Raw genomic sequence first — 15,248 nt, 5'->3', positions numbered from 1 at the left:
AGTGTATCCCGTTTCTTTATTAAAGGCATAATTCAGATTTTTTGAAGTGGGGTTGTATGGGGCAATTATCCATAGTCATTGATTTACATACATTAGATGTCAGTCAACACGCTTCCAGTTTGGAGAAGGAGGCTGAAGTCTGACGCGGAAGCAAAGTAATGTACTGCTGTGGATGGGCATCAGCAGCACAGCCGTCTAAAAAAAGTCCCACCTAAGAAAATCAATATCAGTTTAAGAGTACACTATATTTAGAGTATTTTCCTTAACCTTTTTTTTGTCAGACAGCCTGTTCCGATGGGGAAGACATTAACTGCTTCAGTTCCCCATTTATGCTCTTGTCAAAGCCAGCTCGAGCTGCTGGTCTACCACTGCTTTGATCAGTTAGTTAGTGTTATAGTGTCACCTTGGTAAGTCTGAACTAAACCATTTAAAAGCTAAAATCACACAATAACACAAACACATTTTTGAGGCAGCGGTAGACCAGAAGCTTCTGTTTATTGATGTTAAATCACTGCTTTTCTCAGTGAAGCTTGGCTTTAAAGAGAATAATATAACACCTTCATTTTCCGATTGGAAATCACTGACATTACAGTAAGGCAATGAAAATAGTCTAAATAGAGGTAACATTTAAATTGATAAGGATTTTTTTAGGTGGGACTATTTTTTTTAGAAATATGTTTTGTTGTTACCCCCTCCACAGCAGTACATTGCTAAGCTTGCATGTCAGACTCCAGGCTGCTTTTCTAAACTGATGGTGTGCTGACTACAAACTACTGTATGTAACATACTGTCTGTGGATAAGTAACCCACACAGCCCAACTTCAAACAATCTAAACTATTCCTTCTGCAAAAGAGCTGATTGTTGAAAAGAGAAGGCTTTTACAGATGTATTTGTAGACATATCTGACTCATCTCTGTTAAATATTTTCCAGTCATGCAGTTCGCTGTCAGCTTCCACAAAGCAGACATTCAAACAAAAAATAGACAATGTGCATCAAGCAGTGTGAATGAGTGATTCAGTAGTCATATAGTTAATGTTTTAAACCGAGACCTACTGTAGAAGTCATTTAATGCATCCACTAAAATCAATGTAAAGTTTCCCAATTTCTTAAATGTTGCAGCTATCTGAAAGTTTTTCTTTAAAGAAAAGAAAATTTGTTTTTTTTAATGTACTTTTTAAAAGGTTTGCATTAGTATTCATCATTAAAAAGTTGCACTAAAAATGAATTTAATGAAAATGATTGTATGACAGGGGTTTTACTATGTTATTAAAAATGTGACTTTCATATAACATTTATAAAACTTCATTTTGGGAGACACTAGCTGCAACTACTGGGAGCAGAGTAAGATTAGGGGGTCGAATTTATGGTCAGCTGACTTTAAAAGGCATCTGGCACACTTCTGTGAGAGTCTGAAGAAATGTAACTCTCTTTGCAGAGACAGAGATGTGATAGCTTTGGAAAAAAAAAGGCAATAAGTAGCGAGACAACGAAACAAAGACCACATCATTTGAAAGCACATAGCTGTATTTTCACATGTACAATATATTTGTAGTTACTCAATTTAACATTCACTGGAGCACATTTTGAACATACAGATATAAACAGGGTGCATAATCCCAACAACACTTTGCCAAATCGGCACATTTTGGACTTCTTATGTAACTATGTTCACAAAGGACGGAAGTCACAGGAAAAGAGGCAAAAAAATGAGGATGAGAAAACTGCATTTATCTTCATTGCTCATAAATGAAGAACAGAGTTTTTTTTCTGGGAAAAGTTTCTACTGTTATTCACATGAATATCCATACACTACAGAGGGAAGAAACTGCCACTCATTCAAAAGGAGGCTCTGACACTTGGTGCAAAATGGCAACACTCAAATTCACCACTAATATTCACAAACATTTTACCACAGTAATTCATCGCACGTATGTACACCAAATCAAAGGAATTGACTATGAACTTAGCTGACTTGAAACTTTACTACATTTTAATCTTAGTTTTCCATCATTTTGTAGAACCTTTTACCATATCAACTCATAATTTCACACTTTTTATCTTAGACGTTATGGTCTGGTAAATAACAAAACTGCAGAAATCGCTATACAGTAAATTTGGCAGATTGAGCTACTTCGAATGTTTCAGCTCAGCATGACCACAAACACGCTCCACTTTACATAGCAAAGAAAAACAAAACAAACAACTAAAAAAACCTTTTAGTTGATTCCGACCTCCTTCTTATTACCAGACACTTATACATAATTAGCCATCCATAATACAAATTTCAAAATACAAAAATAAAACACACATAAACATCAAATTTTTGTTCACATGTTGAAATTTGGATTACCTGCATAAATAAATAAAAAATAGCTAATCATCTATGACTTTGCAGGACGGATGTAATTCTTTGTATATAACTGTGTTTGCCACCTTTAACACTTAACTGGACATTTAAAAAACAAGATTTTTTACGTTTATGTGCTTAAATGCTCAAATTTGTGTGCATGAATATGCAACTTTCCATGTCCGTATAGATCAACGTACATTTTTGTGATTTTTTGTGTAAACCATTATGAGGCCATGGCATCCTGGAAGCCCCACGATTCTAGCAGAGAAACCTGGAAGCTCTCAGCACACAGGGGCGGGTTGTCAAAGGTGGCACACCTGCCAGCGCGCCCATGGTTCAGCTCAGAGTCGATATACAGAGCGTTGCCGTCTCCTCCCCCTGATCACATACAAGAGCACACAGCTTGTATTAGTATCAAGTTACTACAAAGACCGCATTTCTACAAATGGCTTTCACTTGAAAAACTAGAATAACAGCCTCGCGGTCAGGTTGCACATACAGTGTAAATACATGTTTGTAAATACATGGATGCTTCACACACATCTTCCCCCCGGCAGTTCAGAAGATCTATATATTCAGCACAGTTTCAAGATGGTCATCCAGGATTAGTGTCACCAATTCATTGTCTGTCCAAATGTCTTCCATTTGGTTCCAGAGATATGATGTTTAGTAATGGCCAGAAAACGTGTTTTTCATCATGATGTCACAGTGAAGTTGATCTTTTGGATATAAAATGTCATCACCTCATAATTTTATTCTGTTCAACATTTGTGTGTAATTTTTGGGCCTTAGAAGCATATGAATTCTTGGGTTATGGTCAAACACATGTTTTGTGAGGTCACAGTGACCTTGGCCTTTGACCACCAAATTACAAATAGTTCATTATTGAGTCAGAGTGGATGTTTGTACCCAATTTTAAAAAATTTCCATAGGGTGTTCTTGAGATTTGTGTTCATTGGAATGACACAGAGGCAAGGTCACAATGACCTTGACCTTCGCCCTCTAAAATCGAATCAGTTCATCATTGAGTCCCTGTGAACATTTGTGCAAAATTTGAAATAACTCCCTTGAGGTTTTATTGAGATATCACGTTCACAAGAATGAGAGAGACGAGGTCACAGTGACCTTGACCTTTGAACACCAAAATCGAATTACTTCATCGATGAATCCAAGTGAATGTTTGTGCCAAATGTGAAGAAATTTCCTCAAGGCATTCTTGAGATATTGCTTTAACGAGAATGAGACTGGTAACCCGAAAACATGATACAGGCCACGTCTACCACCAGCACAGAGGCATAAAAAGGGACAAGAAATGCAAAATACACAACAACGATATAAAGTAATACAGCACTCACCCACTATGATGGAGTCAAAGTTGCCAGCCATGAACATGGAAGTATTCTTGGAGTTAAGGTTGAAGTGGCGAGCCGAGAGGAAGGGCGACAGGTCTCCAGCAGGTTTCTCTGGCTGCTTTAGGATGTTGTTGTCTGAGTTTTGCCCCTCAGAGGAGGCTGCGTCTTCCTGGACCTCAGTCTTGATGGAGGAGGCTAACTCAGGGTGTCTGATCACCACCCACTCATAACGCTCCATCTCTGGCTTCAGCTAGCAAAAGAAACAGCCATTTATCATCTATCACAACCCTGAGCATCACACATTAAATGGAGTAGTGCTGCACATTTGTTTAGATTAGAAGAAATTCCCATTTTCTTAACAATATCACACCAGTACATTGCTATTAATATAATTCTGTAGCTTCCGGTAGTGTTCCTTATATGTTCAAATCCAAAAATTTAAATCTTTGTTGAATTGTGTATGTTTTAGCATCAAAATGCCATTTTCTCAAGCCTTCCTGAAACATTTTACCATGTGACCTGACAAAGGTTTCTACAGGATAATTACATAGAAACCCATATACTGTGTGAACGCCACATTAGTTTGGTTTCGAAAGTTAAAATAACATTTCCTGTCTATAGTCTGGTGACTCTAAAAAGGGCTACAGTTTCCTGTCAGAAAGGGCTGTCTGACAGCAAGGTAAAGTGGTTAAGTAATGTAAACATCATGTGCACTGAACTAATACTGATTTCTTTTAGGTGGTCCTTTAATAAGGAGGATAAAATATGTTTTATGTTTTATATGTTTTGCTGTCGCCCCTACCACAGCCACCAAACTCAATTGGCAGTCATTTTACCTCACAGAACAGAGTTGCTGGTCCACTGCTGCCTGTAATTTCTTAGTTTGTGTTACTGTGTGACTTTTGAGTCCAAACAAACATGGTGTCCACAGCAGTGGGCTACATTGTTTAGCTTCTGTGCCCTGGTACTCTGTTTGCTTATTCTAACAGGGAGCGTGCAGATCATTGTCCAACTGTGGGTAATACACAGACTATGGATCTGTAGATGTGTTTATACAGTGCAAATGCAGTGTTACATTGCATATCAATGTGTATTTCCCTAAGTTAAATAAAGGTTTAATAAAAACACTTCCTCTATCTCCTCCTTTATGCTTACGCTGTTGGGGAACTGTTGTGTAGAGGGAGGGATTAGAGGGGAGGACATCCCTGCTATAACCTACGTCACCACTTTTTGATAACAGCTGAATGGGAGTTTCTATTTGTAAAACAGGAAAAAGACAGTAAACCAACCCTTTAACCATAAAAGATACTTCATGTGATGACCTGACTACTATTTTTTCGGAGGCAAAAAATACACGCCATTATTCCTCTCTGTTACGACCGTCCCTGGCTGCACAGGTTTGAAGACACAGAGGAGTTGTATTGATGAAACTTAATCTCTATTACATATAAATCCACAACTTAGACTATCAAATTACAGGATATTGTAACTTAAGCTGTACTTCGTGTATAAACTGAGCTTGGGAGAACTGCTTTCAAATACAATGCTCCTTACTAACGGAATAAGCTGCAAAAAAACTAAATCTCTCATTTTAAGACTATACCCAAGTATTTTTATTTGTAAAACTAATGTCAAACTTGTTCAATTTCCGCATACCGAAAAGGTATACATTTATTCTTTATACTTGTGTCCTTATAAATAAAGGATTTAGTGAACCAAATAAAAAAAAACGCACACAGACATCAGTCCTTGCTAACGTCTCCATTTTCTTTTGGTGTCAGGTGAGGGCCAGGCCAGATACTACTGGGTCAGGTTACAGGAGTTTCCGATGTGTGTGTACTTCAGTATTAGCGTGAGAGATGATGGTGTTTTCTGACTCAGACAGCCCACAGCTGTGCAATGACACATACCCAGTAAATAATTCATACACAAGGCATTAGAGAGTCAGTCTGTTCTGCTATTTCTAGCCCAGGTGTTCTTAAAACTAAAGATCAAAGCAGAATAGTAAGATGTGCGGTTGTTTTCGTAGACATATGTCTTTAAAGGCAATTCACGATACATGTCAGTATGATGCATTGTGACCTACTAGGCAGGCTTTTCCAGTGGGAGCCTGCGGCCTGAGTCAAATGCGGCCAGTGACACAGAAATCCAGAACATGTGAAAACAGAGTGGATGGTACACTCTGGTGGCTAAAATGTGGTACTGCTTAAAATGAAAACATTCTGCTTTCTATGTCCAGAACCCTCGAGGTTTGTTTTGTCGACGAAAAGGAAAATAGTAAGTAGAAATAAACTCACTCTGAAGACAAAGCACTCCCCTGTGCCGAAGAAGCTTAGTTTGTTTCCTCCTCTCTTGCGCTCCTCCCAGTCTGTGGACAGGAAGGCTCCACATACCTGAAGCAAAAAAGCAGAATGGTTATCAATGAGTTCATCTTTTTGATTTACTCGTCTAATGGCTTTATTCTCTAAAATACTTGAACAGTCACACTAGTAGAAGACCGCTATTTATTAGCTTACAGTGTTTGTGCGGAGATCTGTTTGTAGCACCATAATCCAATCAAATGACAGCTGTGTAATCATGACCCCTGACACCAGTTCACAGGGCACAGAACAAGGATAAAACCTGAGGTTTTTAAATGCACAAAGCTACTTTTTTATATAAGTACCTATAGTACACACCAAATGCAGTAGCTTACTTCAGTTCATCTAGAAAGTTCTCCCTTTTTACCGTCTCTGTTCACCATGGAGGCATGCATAAAAAAACAACATTTTCTTCACGACTTCACAGCAACACGGGGTGAATAATTGATTTATAGATGCTCGTTTTGTGGATGAAGTGTTCCTTTAAGACAGTTTACCGATCTTATCATCATTACATAAAATATCCGATGGTGTGTTATGAGGATGTCATCATGTTGTTTGTATAAAATTTTCATCATAATAATGTGCACCCTGCATCCCCTCCAACATGAGGGAAACAAAAGAGTTTGCTGTGTGTATGTGTGTGTATGTGTGTGTGTGTGTGTGTGTGTGTGTGTTGCTTACATCACCATCTGTGGTCCGGATGAGGAGCAGAGTGGGTTCATAGCCTTCACAATGTTGGTAGAATCTGGAAGAAAATGTTAAAGTTTAATTCATTGCATTTAATGAAATAAACATCCAATTGTGAATCTAGGGATTAACCTTTAGATTTCTATATTTTTTTCAAAGCACACCTGCATGTAGAGTTGAGTCAGGCGCTGTTTAAATATAGAACAAAACTCTCAGCTAATGGCTTCTTAATTATATTATAGAAGACTAATTACTAGTGTTCCACAATGGCAGGCCTGCTGGCTACGGCAGACAGTCTGTTCTACTTATAGAAGACATTTAGGCAAAAAGTAGACTGACTTTATGACAGCAGTCTTAGAACATTAATTCTTGCAAGTTTTATTTCAAATATACAGCTTTGTTTTGCTTCTGACATATGTTCTTTAGTTTTTGCTTTCATGTTTCCATTCAACTTTCCTTTAAGCCTTTTGGCCATAAATCAGATCCCAAGAGTCAATGCAGAACAGTGCCGGAAATTTACACTGTGAGCAGCAGCCAAAAGCTGGATTAATGTACTGAAATGAGCACTGTGTACCTGTTCAGGCTGCAACCATGGGTGGAGGTGGTGAAGAGGAGTTGTGGCTGGCACAGTGCGAAACGCTCAGGGATCCAAGACCAGATGTCCCGCATCTCCTTGGCACTGACAATCTCCGAGGAGAAGGAGTCAGGGTTAAGAGCCAGCTGCACGTTCCCGCCTGGAGATGCCCAGAAATAGCGACACAGGAAGAGATGGAGAGATACAGAATGTGAGGCAGATCACACAGCTGGTGATGCATAAACCTTTACAAGTAATTTCAAGCAGAAGATGGTGACTGTATTCAAGGTAAATTGTATTTTTTTTTAATGAGTTTGGTATAATATCATAGTGTATGAAGACCAAAGTGCAATTGTGAAATCATATCTATTGCGAGGGTAAATGATTTGATAGAAACAGAAATGAGTGGAGAGTGGAAGAGAGAGGAGAACCCACCTAGCACTGTGAAATAACCAATGCAGAAAACACAGGAGTGAAGTGCAGATGAGACAGAAGACGGTGGATGGAAAGACATGGTTGAACCACACAAAAAGGAAACAAGAACATAATGTGAGACAAGAATGCAAGAGCAACTTAAACCATTCCCCAGAGCATGCCAGAGTATAAAACTTAAAAAGAACAGGACATTCTTACCAATGTCAGTTTGACATTAAATTTATATAAAAATCTGCAGGGCTGAATAATAATCAAATCAGATCATGCTAAGTCCTTCATGACAAAAATATCATGTTATACATCCATAAACCTACATATGCATTTTTTTTTATCACTGTATTTTGCTGGTAATCTCTTTGATTATTTTGGTCACTTAAACAATTAGTATAGGCCTATGATACAATTATAAGACTATTTGACTGTTCATCAGTCATTGTGGCTTCAGGCAGTTGTCAGTCAGCTGTCATCTGTTAGCGGCTCAGTCGATGTGAAGTGTCTGCTGCTGAACAGAGGGTTGTGGGTAAGAACAGTCAGAAAAGCATGCTGGCTTGCATACTGCAAAATGATCGCATGTAGTAAAAAATCTGAGTACTTCTGGCATACTGCATCTGTCATACTATATACTGGTACACACAGTTAATCTTTTTCTGGCATGCTATATAAAGTGCATTCTTAACTCCAATCTAATGCTCTGCACTAAAATGAGAGAGCTGTTTGAAGCCATGGAGCGTTCTGTTTCTCCATGAATTAACGAATGGTTAAGTTCATTACACTTCACTTCGTTGGGCACTTTTCTGCTCCTTCTCCCCAGACACGGTGCCCTGGGCGCACTCTGACACTCTGAGAGTGCGGAGCTTCAAATTTACTAATGGTCCAATTTGTGTCAGAGTGAGTGTTTCCGAACGCACCCACAGTATTGTAGGTAGGGGCATTTTCTCATAAACTTCAATACAATTGGGCTTCGTTTTGTAACCACAGTTGCCCCCTTCTGGCTACTGGAAAGAATGCAAGCTATTGGCATTATCCACAAGGCAGGGCCCCCCCCCCCCCCCCCCCCAAAAAAAAAAAGAAACCCGAATGGTAATGAATTAAGTTGCTGGTAAAATTTGAATATTCAATAGTCATTTGGGTGGTGGGCAGAAAATTAAATTTTGCACCCTGACTTCACTTTTCAGACCCGAAGGCTGCGTCCACTTTGTTGATACAGTCTATGGCATATACCATAAAGCGAGATATACAGTAGAAGTTCCAAATAAGGCCACTACTGGCAGCCTAAATTTATAAGGCAAAGGAACGCTCAAAGTTTACGACATAAATATCAGATGATTGAGTTTACCGCTTCTGTTTGACGGTGATTCCTTTCTGTTGCAGGGACTTTTCATTCGTGAGCTGCAGCAGGGTTATCTCCTTACGGCTAAATAGACGGATGGAGAAGGCCTTCTCTAGCAACTTGTCAGGTGTGACGGTGGAAGCAATGCCCTGGATGAAAGCTTGAATGTCCGCCCTGACATTGCCTGAATCCTGCGGCTGGTTGCCCTGGCCTCCCTGGGCTCCTGCTTTATGCTTGCGGTAGAACTTGAGCAACGCAATGGCCACACGGAAGAGGACCTTGTAGCCCTCCACTAGGTAGACGTCCAGGACCCTGACCGCATGGCTGAAAGGCAGGTCACCCAACACCCAGCGCTGCCAGTCTGAGTAGACTTCAAGCACATCCTGGGCTGTGGCCACGATCAGTTTGTGGGCTGCTGTACAGTACTTGTTGGCCAGATCACCAAAAGTCATGCAGCTAGACTCAAAGCCCAGGAAAGTCTGATCCAGCAGTCGTTTGCCTGGCTCGTTGCAGGCCAGTATGCGGCTGATGTGCTCAAAACACTGAGCCTCGTCTTTGCTGAAGTGCAGGAGCAATGACGTAACAGCGGGTAGTGATGGGCAGTGGGAGATATCTGGAAACTGTCCAGCTACGCAGTTGATAATCTGGTGGGCTGAGGCTACTGCCTCTGCCTTCAGGCAATACCGTGGCAGTGGACTATCATCCACAAATTCTGGGAGCGGGATGTTTGAGGAGGGTTTTTTATTGGCTGCACTTCCCATAATGTCACGATACACTTCTGCATCTGGGGTAACTGTGCGGCAGGGAATGGCTTTGATGAGCTGCTGGTAGACTTGTGCCCGTAGTTTGTGGTTTTTGGCCCAGTAACCCTGCCGAGCCATCTGTTTGAACTCTTTCAGGTCTTTACAGTCTACCTTGGTGGGCCCGCTGCTCTTGGCCAGATCCCCCATCTGGTTCCAGTCCACAAAACTGCCATACTCTTCTTCAGCCATAGTGCTGGAAACTTGATGGACTGCCTGAGTGGGAAGAGAGGAGAGATGCTCCGAGGTGTTGCTAACCTTCTGTCCTCCACACAGCCGATATTTAACCTGTTTTTCTTAGCTGCCCATGATGGCTACTGGAAGACAGAAAGGAGAAAAGTAAGAGAATAGTGAGCATCATCACAAAAATATAAATAAATAACTGCAAAATCAGCCAGTCTAGACAGACAAACATGTTTTAAAATCTCTTGAAGATCTTATACAACACTAACCCTCTGTGAATTCCTATGATTTTTTCTTACTTAGCTCCCTCCTTGTCTATGACACCAATTAGTTGAGGATAATACGTAGACTTATGTTGACATGTTTTGAATAACTGTTTCCATAACAGTGCATTTGCAACAAGTTAGAGGGGATGTATGACAAAATGGCCACAGTAAATCTGCACTGTAAAACAACATTAGCCAATTTTACTAATCTGGTTATGCCCTGGTTAAGATCTTCAGATGGAAGATGCATGTACATCATGCATGTCATCTGAAGAGAAAACAAATCAAGTCAACCCGTAGCTTGAATGGAATGCAATGCAAGGCTATCTTATGACAGCCGCAAAGCAACTTCAGATGTCCTGTGATGCACAAATATACTGCAGACAGATTTAATCGACAGTGCAAGTTTGATATTAAATCAATTAAAGTTGGATCACTGGTGGTGAGGAGAATAAAACAAATGTTGTACACTGTGAGGGTTTCCAGTCAATATATCTAAAAACTGACTGTAATACAATAATCAGATCATTTCCTGCCATGTTTACCCTTCAGATAAACAGATATGCATGTCCAAAGATCACTTGCAATGTACAGTTCACCAAGAATGGATGTTATACAATCATCAGATCCTGTTACAATGTTCTTCAACAAGTCACATGGAGATGCATGTCCAAAGATCACTTGCAATATCCTGAAAATGACGGTCATAAAATCATCAGATCATTTCACACTGCCTTACAACAAGTCACATGATTATGCATACCAACACATTACAGCATGAAAAGTGAAAGCATTTACCGTGAGTCTGCAGAGATTTACTGCCTTACTCAGAGAGTGCATGAACTTCAATGTTGCCATTTTACCTTTGACACAGGATGTAATTTGTCAAATGTAGACTTGAATCCAGACCCAACAAAAGAAATGGACTCTTTGGCATTTTAGTCAATTAAACATGTTGTAAGAGCAAGGAATTATACAGTATATGCACATCATTAATTCTATTTCTATGCTAAGAACACTTGCTCAGATGAACGAAGATCCACCATGTGTATATATATGGGAGGGCATGGGGCCATTCAGGCTACAGTAACATAAAATGCTGTTGAATGAGATGGAAAACCAGTCTGGCCAGCCTTTAAACCTTGGTGCTGGTCATTTAATATGAGGTCACTTACCCCATGATGACAAATTAACTTTGCACACTGTACAGGAAGGCTTGGCAAAAACAAAATGGGTCCAAAGAGCATTGGAGCTCTGGCCCTGCAGAGTGGTGTAGTATTGTGCTCATACAGCTCCTCCAGTGGTGTCATTAGGCCTGTGCATCAGAGGCTTCTGCCCCGAAGGTTTTATAAATAGCTCAGGATCTAAATATGTTGGCTATACGTATATACACATTCAAAATAACAATAGGCCCACATAATAAAAAGCCCAAGATCTAGTAATCTTTCATTCCGTTCAAACAGTTCAGGGTCCCCATACATTTAACTATGGCAGCCTGCCACAATTAAAACATTCTCCGCCACAAACACATTTTCAGTTTTTGGGTCGGGACTGTTCATTGCTTTGAGATTGTGTATGGTGTGAGCATGGTGTGAAGGATATCTTGCTAGGCTCGACTTTTGTTAATGTCGGAGGCCAAAGTGGACAGTCGGAGCGATGTTTAAAGGACTTTTGGCAACTCTTTACATGACAAGCATCTAACAAGGTATTTTATTACACTTTTGTTGCTCATGTTCATGCTTACCACCATTTTTGCAGTTTTCTCTCTTTTACATTACATTGTGTACAGTGTATTGATGCATTCTCTTGAAAGTTTATTCTTAAAAAATTGTTTTCAAGGTGTAACAAGCGGGGGATGCTTCAGAGAGACAGAAATGCCCAATAAACGCCTGTTTGAGAGCATCATCGGTCTGTGTTGTTGTGAAAGGAGCTACACTGTTTCTACTCAATATTAATTACTTAAAAGTACTTTTAACAGTAAATAGGGTGGCAAAAAAAAAGTTTGTGTTCTATTAAAAAAAAAAAATCCCAGGGGACCCCCCTACAGAGACCTGGGCTGAGCTGTCCAAAAATCCTAGAAACGCCCCTTCCCTTATGTTATGATGATTGCTCATTTGATAGGTACCTGTCCAGATCGTAAAGTTAGCCTACTTCACTTTCATTATCAGAATCAGACGTACTTCATTGATTCTCAGGGGGAAAATGTGGTTCACACAAACCGCACAAAGTGTGTAAAAAATATAAAACAGAAATAAATTAATAATAAAAACAATTAGCACTAATATGTGAAAATTTAAATGATAAATATATATAATGTGCTGAGTCTTTCAAGTGTGTACAAATATAAAATATAAATACAGTAATAATAAGAAACACTTAGCACTAATATGTAAATATTCAAAATTATAAATATGTATAATATACTGAGTATGTCAAGTGTTTAAAATTTTAAAACTATCTGCCTTATGCTACAATATAATGTATAAAACTAATATGTTATTGTTATAAAAAGTGTGTGATGCTACAATGTACAATACGTATATACATGAGTATGACAAACAATAATATATGCAATATATATAATCTGTGTAACATGTTAAAAATAGCCTGCACTTCGGAGAATATTGTACATTTGAATAATTGCACATAGTACTGCTGTAATTGAATAATTGCACCAAATACTGCATATGCTTGTATAGGTCTACACTACAAACTACTGTCTGTTTAATGGATGGGAAATAAGACTACACTGTATGCATTTTGTATTTCATGCGCAAAGCCATCAGTGTGTTCATGTTTTTTGCTTAAATCCTTGACAAAATCTGAAGACATACAATCGTTGTGACAGCAATGCTATAAGTTGCATAGCTCTCATCTATTGCAAATTTAAATTTTATAAGGAAGCTGACTTCCAGCGTTAGAGGAAGCTTGTTAGAGCAGGCACATTAAACTGCACCTTAGCTCTGCAAAACTCGATCGACAGGGTTAGGTAACATTGCTGTGGGCTAATCAAGGATATCAGTTTTATCTTGGAGGCTCAGCAAACACAGATAAATAGACATTAGCAAAGAAATGGCAAACGTTACAGTGTCATCTCACCCCTGAGCTGTACTCGTTAACATTGTAATGTCATTACACACTGGAATGACAGCTGCAATTGCAAGCAAAGCTGCCTAAACTGTATTTTCAGTCGAATGACCCGTTTATCGCTAGCTAACCAGCAGATGTGACAGTAGAAAGCTACAGCCTTTGCACACGGGTCACAGAGTATTTAACATTACCGCCCGACTAAATCTGATACACCCTTTTCCGTTCACACTTGCCAAGTTAGCATTGCTAGCGTTAGCTAGCCGCAAGCTGCTCCTGTCAGTGCATGTAGAAGCTAACGGGACCCTCAACCAGACACAAAACTAGCAGCCAGACAACATGACACGCAAGACAGACATAAAGCCATGCAAATATCCGGCAAAACAAAACAGTGTAAATTTGTTGGCTAACGCTGCTGCTGCAGCTAGCATGAATGTTACCAACCACAATTCAATTGGTCCGCAGGCTGTCTTGGAGTTTGTTGATGTGAGGAGATTTCAGCTTGAATTTGAGGAAAAGCGATGCATTTAAAGCACAAAGCTCGCGACGGGAATACGACTAACCTCCACCACACGAGACCGAAGACTGGTAAGCAAATAATGAATGACTGACAACTGGTAAACGGACGTTATCCTTACCTGGATGTGAGATGTCTTGAGACGTGAGGCTGTATTCATATTAAGTTTCCTCGCGCATGCGCAGTGGCTCCACTCTCAGTCACGGTCGGCGTCTGTGAGCGTGCAGCTGCTAAAGCTGCACAGAGGGGCTCAGGTGGGCTGGTTAAATATACACTGTTTACAGTCACTTATCTGTAGGCTCTGGTTGATCCACAAGGACTTATAAAACAGTCTGAAGATTTGAAAGACTGAGAATGAAAGCTAACTATATTATACACACACTGTAGTCATAGATAGATAGATAGATAGATAGATAGATAGAAAGATACATGCACATCATGAAAACTACACATGTTACAACAATACTGTGCTGAACAGCATTATAAAAAATACAATAATACATATTCAAGCATAAGTAGTATTGAGGGCTTCAATGGACAGTGGGACAAAGGAGTTTTTGGACCAGCTGTGTCTACTTAGAGGGACTCTGCCTGTGGGGAGGAGCTGATATTCAGTGTGAAGAGTTGGATCTGAAATTATTTTTTTCTGCCTGTCCAATAATGGTGTGTTGAAAGATATCTTGAAGATTGGGAAGTTGATGGACTCCCATAATGTTCATGGCTGTTTGTATCAATTTGTGGATTTTGGCCTTTTACTGGACTGTCAAGTTACCAAACCGTGTAGAGATCCTATAGTGCGGGAGGCTTTAGTACGGTGTGTTAGGATATGAGCTGCACTTACTGGGTCACGCCAAAGGTTCAGAGCTTTCTCAGGAGGTGCACAGCTGTACTTTGGAGGAGACGACTTCTACATGGGCCCTCCACACTAGATTGCTCTATATATGATTATCAGCTATGTCAAACACAAACAGACACACATTTTCATAAAACATGAAAACTGGAATATACTAGAAACACCACATGATATTAAAACCGCCAAAATATGACAATGTCTTATTGTGCACCAAATGTTATCATGAGGGCAATTTACTCTGCTATGACCGTGTACATGTTGCATGACAGATCACAGTATCAGATTTTTCTTGTTTACTGGCAGACATGCTCTGTCAAATAATATGGTGTAGGGACAGAACAGGACAGGAAGCACCCTAGTGTGGTCAACAAACCCTGCCTTTGTCCTGTACTCAAAGCAAACGTCAAAACACACCCGCCAAACACATGACAGTTATTACTGATAATTTA

At 39.7% G+C, this 15,248-nt stretch overlaps 1 protein-coding gene across 1 annotated transcript; it reads right to left on the bottom strand.

The window, feature by feature from the left end:
* Positions 1–1,508: 1,508 nt before the first annotated feature.
* Positions 1,509–14,051, bottom strand: tbc1d24 (TBC1 domain family, member 24). Its single transcript, XM_042508668.1, has 7 exons — positions 13,874–14,051; positions 9,100–10,210; positions 7,329–7,493; positions 6,749–6,812; positions 6,002–6,097; positions 3,708–3,954; positions 1,509–2,730 (listed from the first exon to the last, which is right to left on the bottom strand). The coding sequence occupies exons 2-7, from the start codon at positions 10,083–10,085 to the stop codon at positions 2,576–2,578; spliced, it is 1,713 nt and encodes a 570-aa protein (XP_042364602.1). The 5' UTR covers positions 10,086–10,210; positions 13,874–14,051; the 3' UTR covers positions 1,509–2,575.
* Positions 14,052–15,248: the final 1,197 nt, after the last annotated feature.

Source organism: Plectropomus leopardus, chromosome 19 (genome assembly GCF_008729295.1).
Source record: "Plectropomus leopardus isolate mb chromosome 19, YSFRI_Pleo_2.0, whole genome shotgun sequence".
In the NCBI taxonomy this organism is placed as follows: Eukaryota; Metazoa; Chordata; class Actinopteri; order Perciformes; family Serranidae; genus Plectropomus; species Plectropomus leopardus.
The sequence above is the reverse complement of the archived record's forward strand: the minus strand, read 5'-3'. Positions and strand labels throughout refer to the sequence as shown.

Excerpts from the sequence above, each read along its gene's own strand:
- tbc1d24 (XM_042508668.1), bottom strand. The coding sequence starts at position 10,085 with ATGGCTGAAGAAGAGTATGGCAGTTTTGTGGACTGGAACCAGATGGGG. Across the intron at positions 7,494-9,099 it reads ATCACCGTCAAACAGAAGCG|TCCAGGCGGGAACGTGCAGC; the intron begins GTAAACTCAATC and ends TTTCTGGGCATC. Across the intron at positions 6,098-6,748 it reads TCCGGACCACAGATGGTGAT|GTATGTGGAGCCTTCCTGTC; the intron begins GTAAGCAACACA and ends TTTTTGCTTCAG.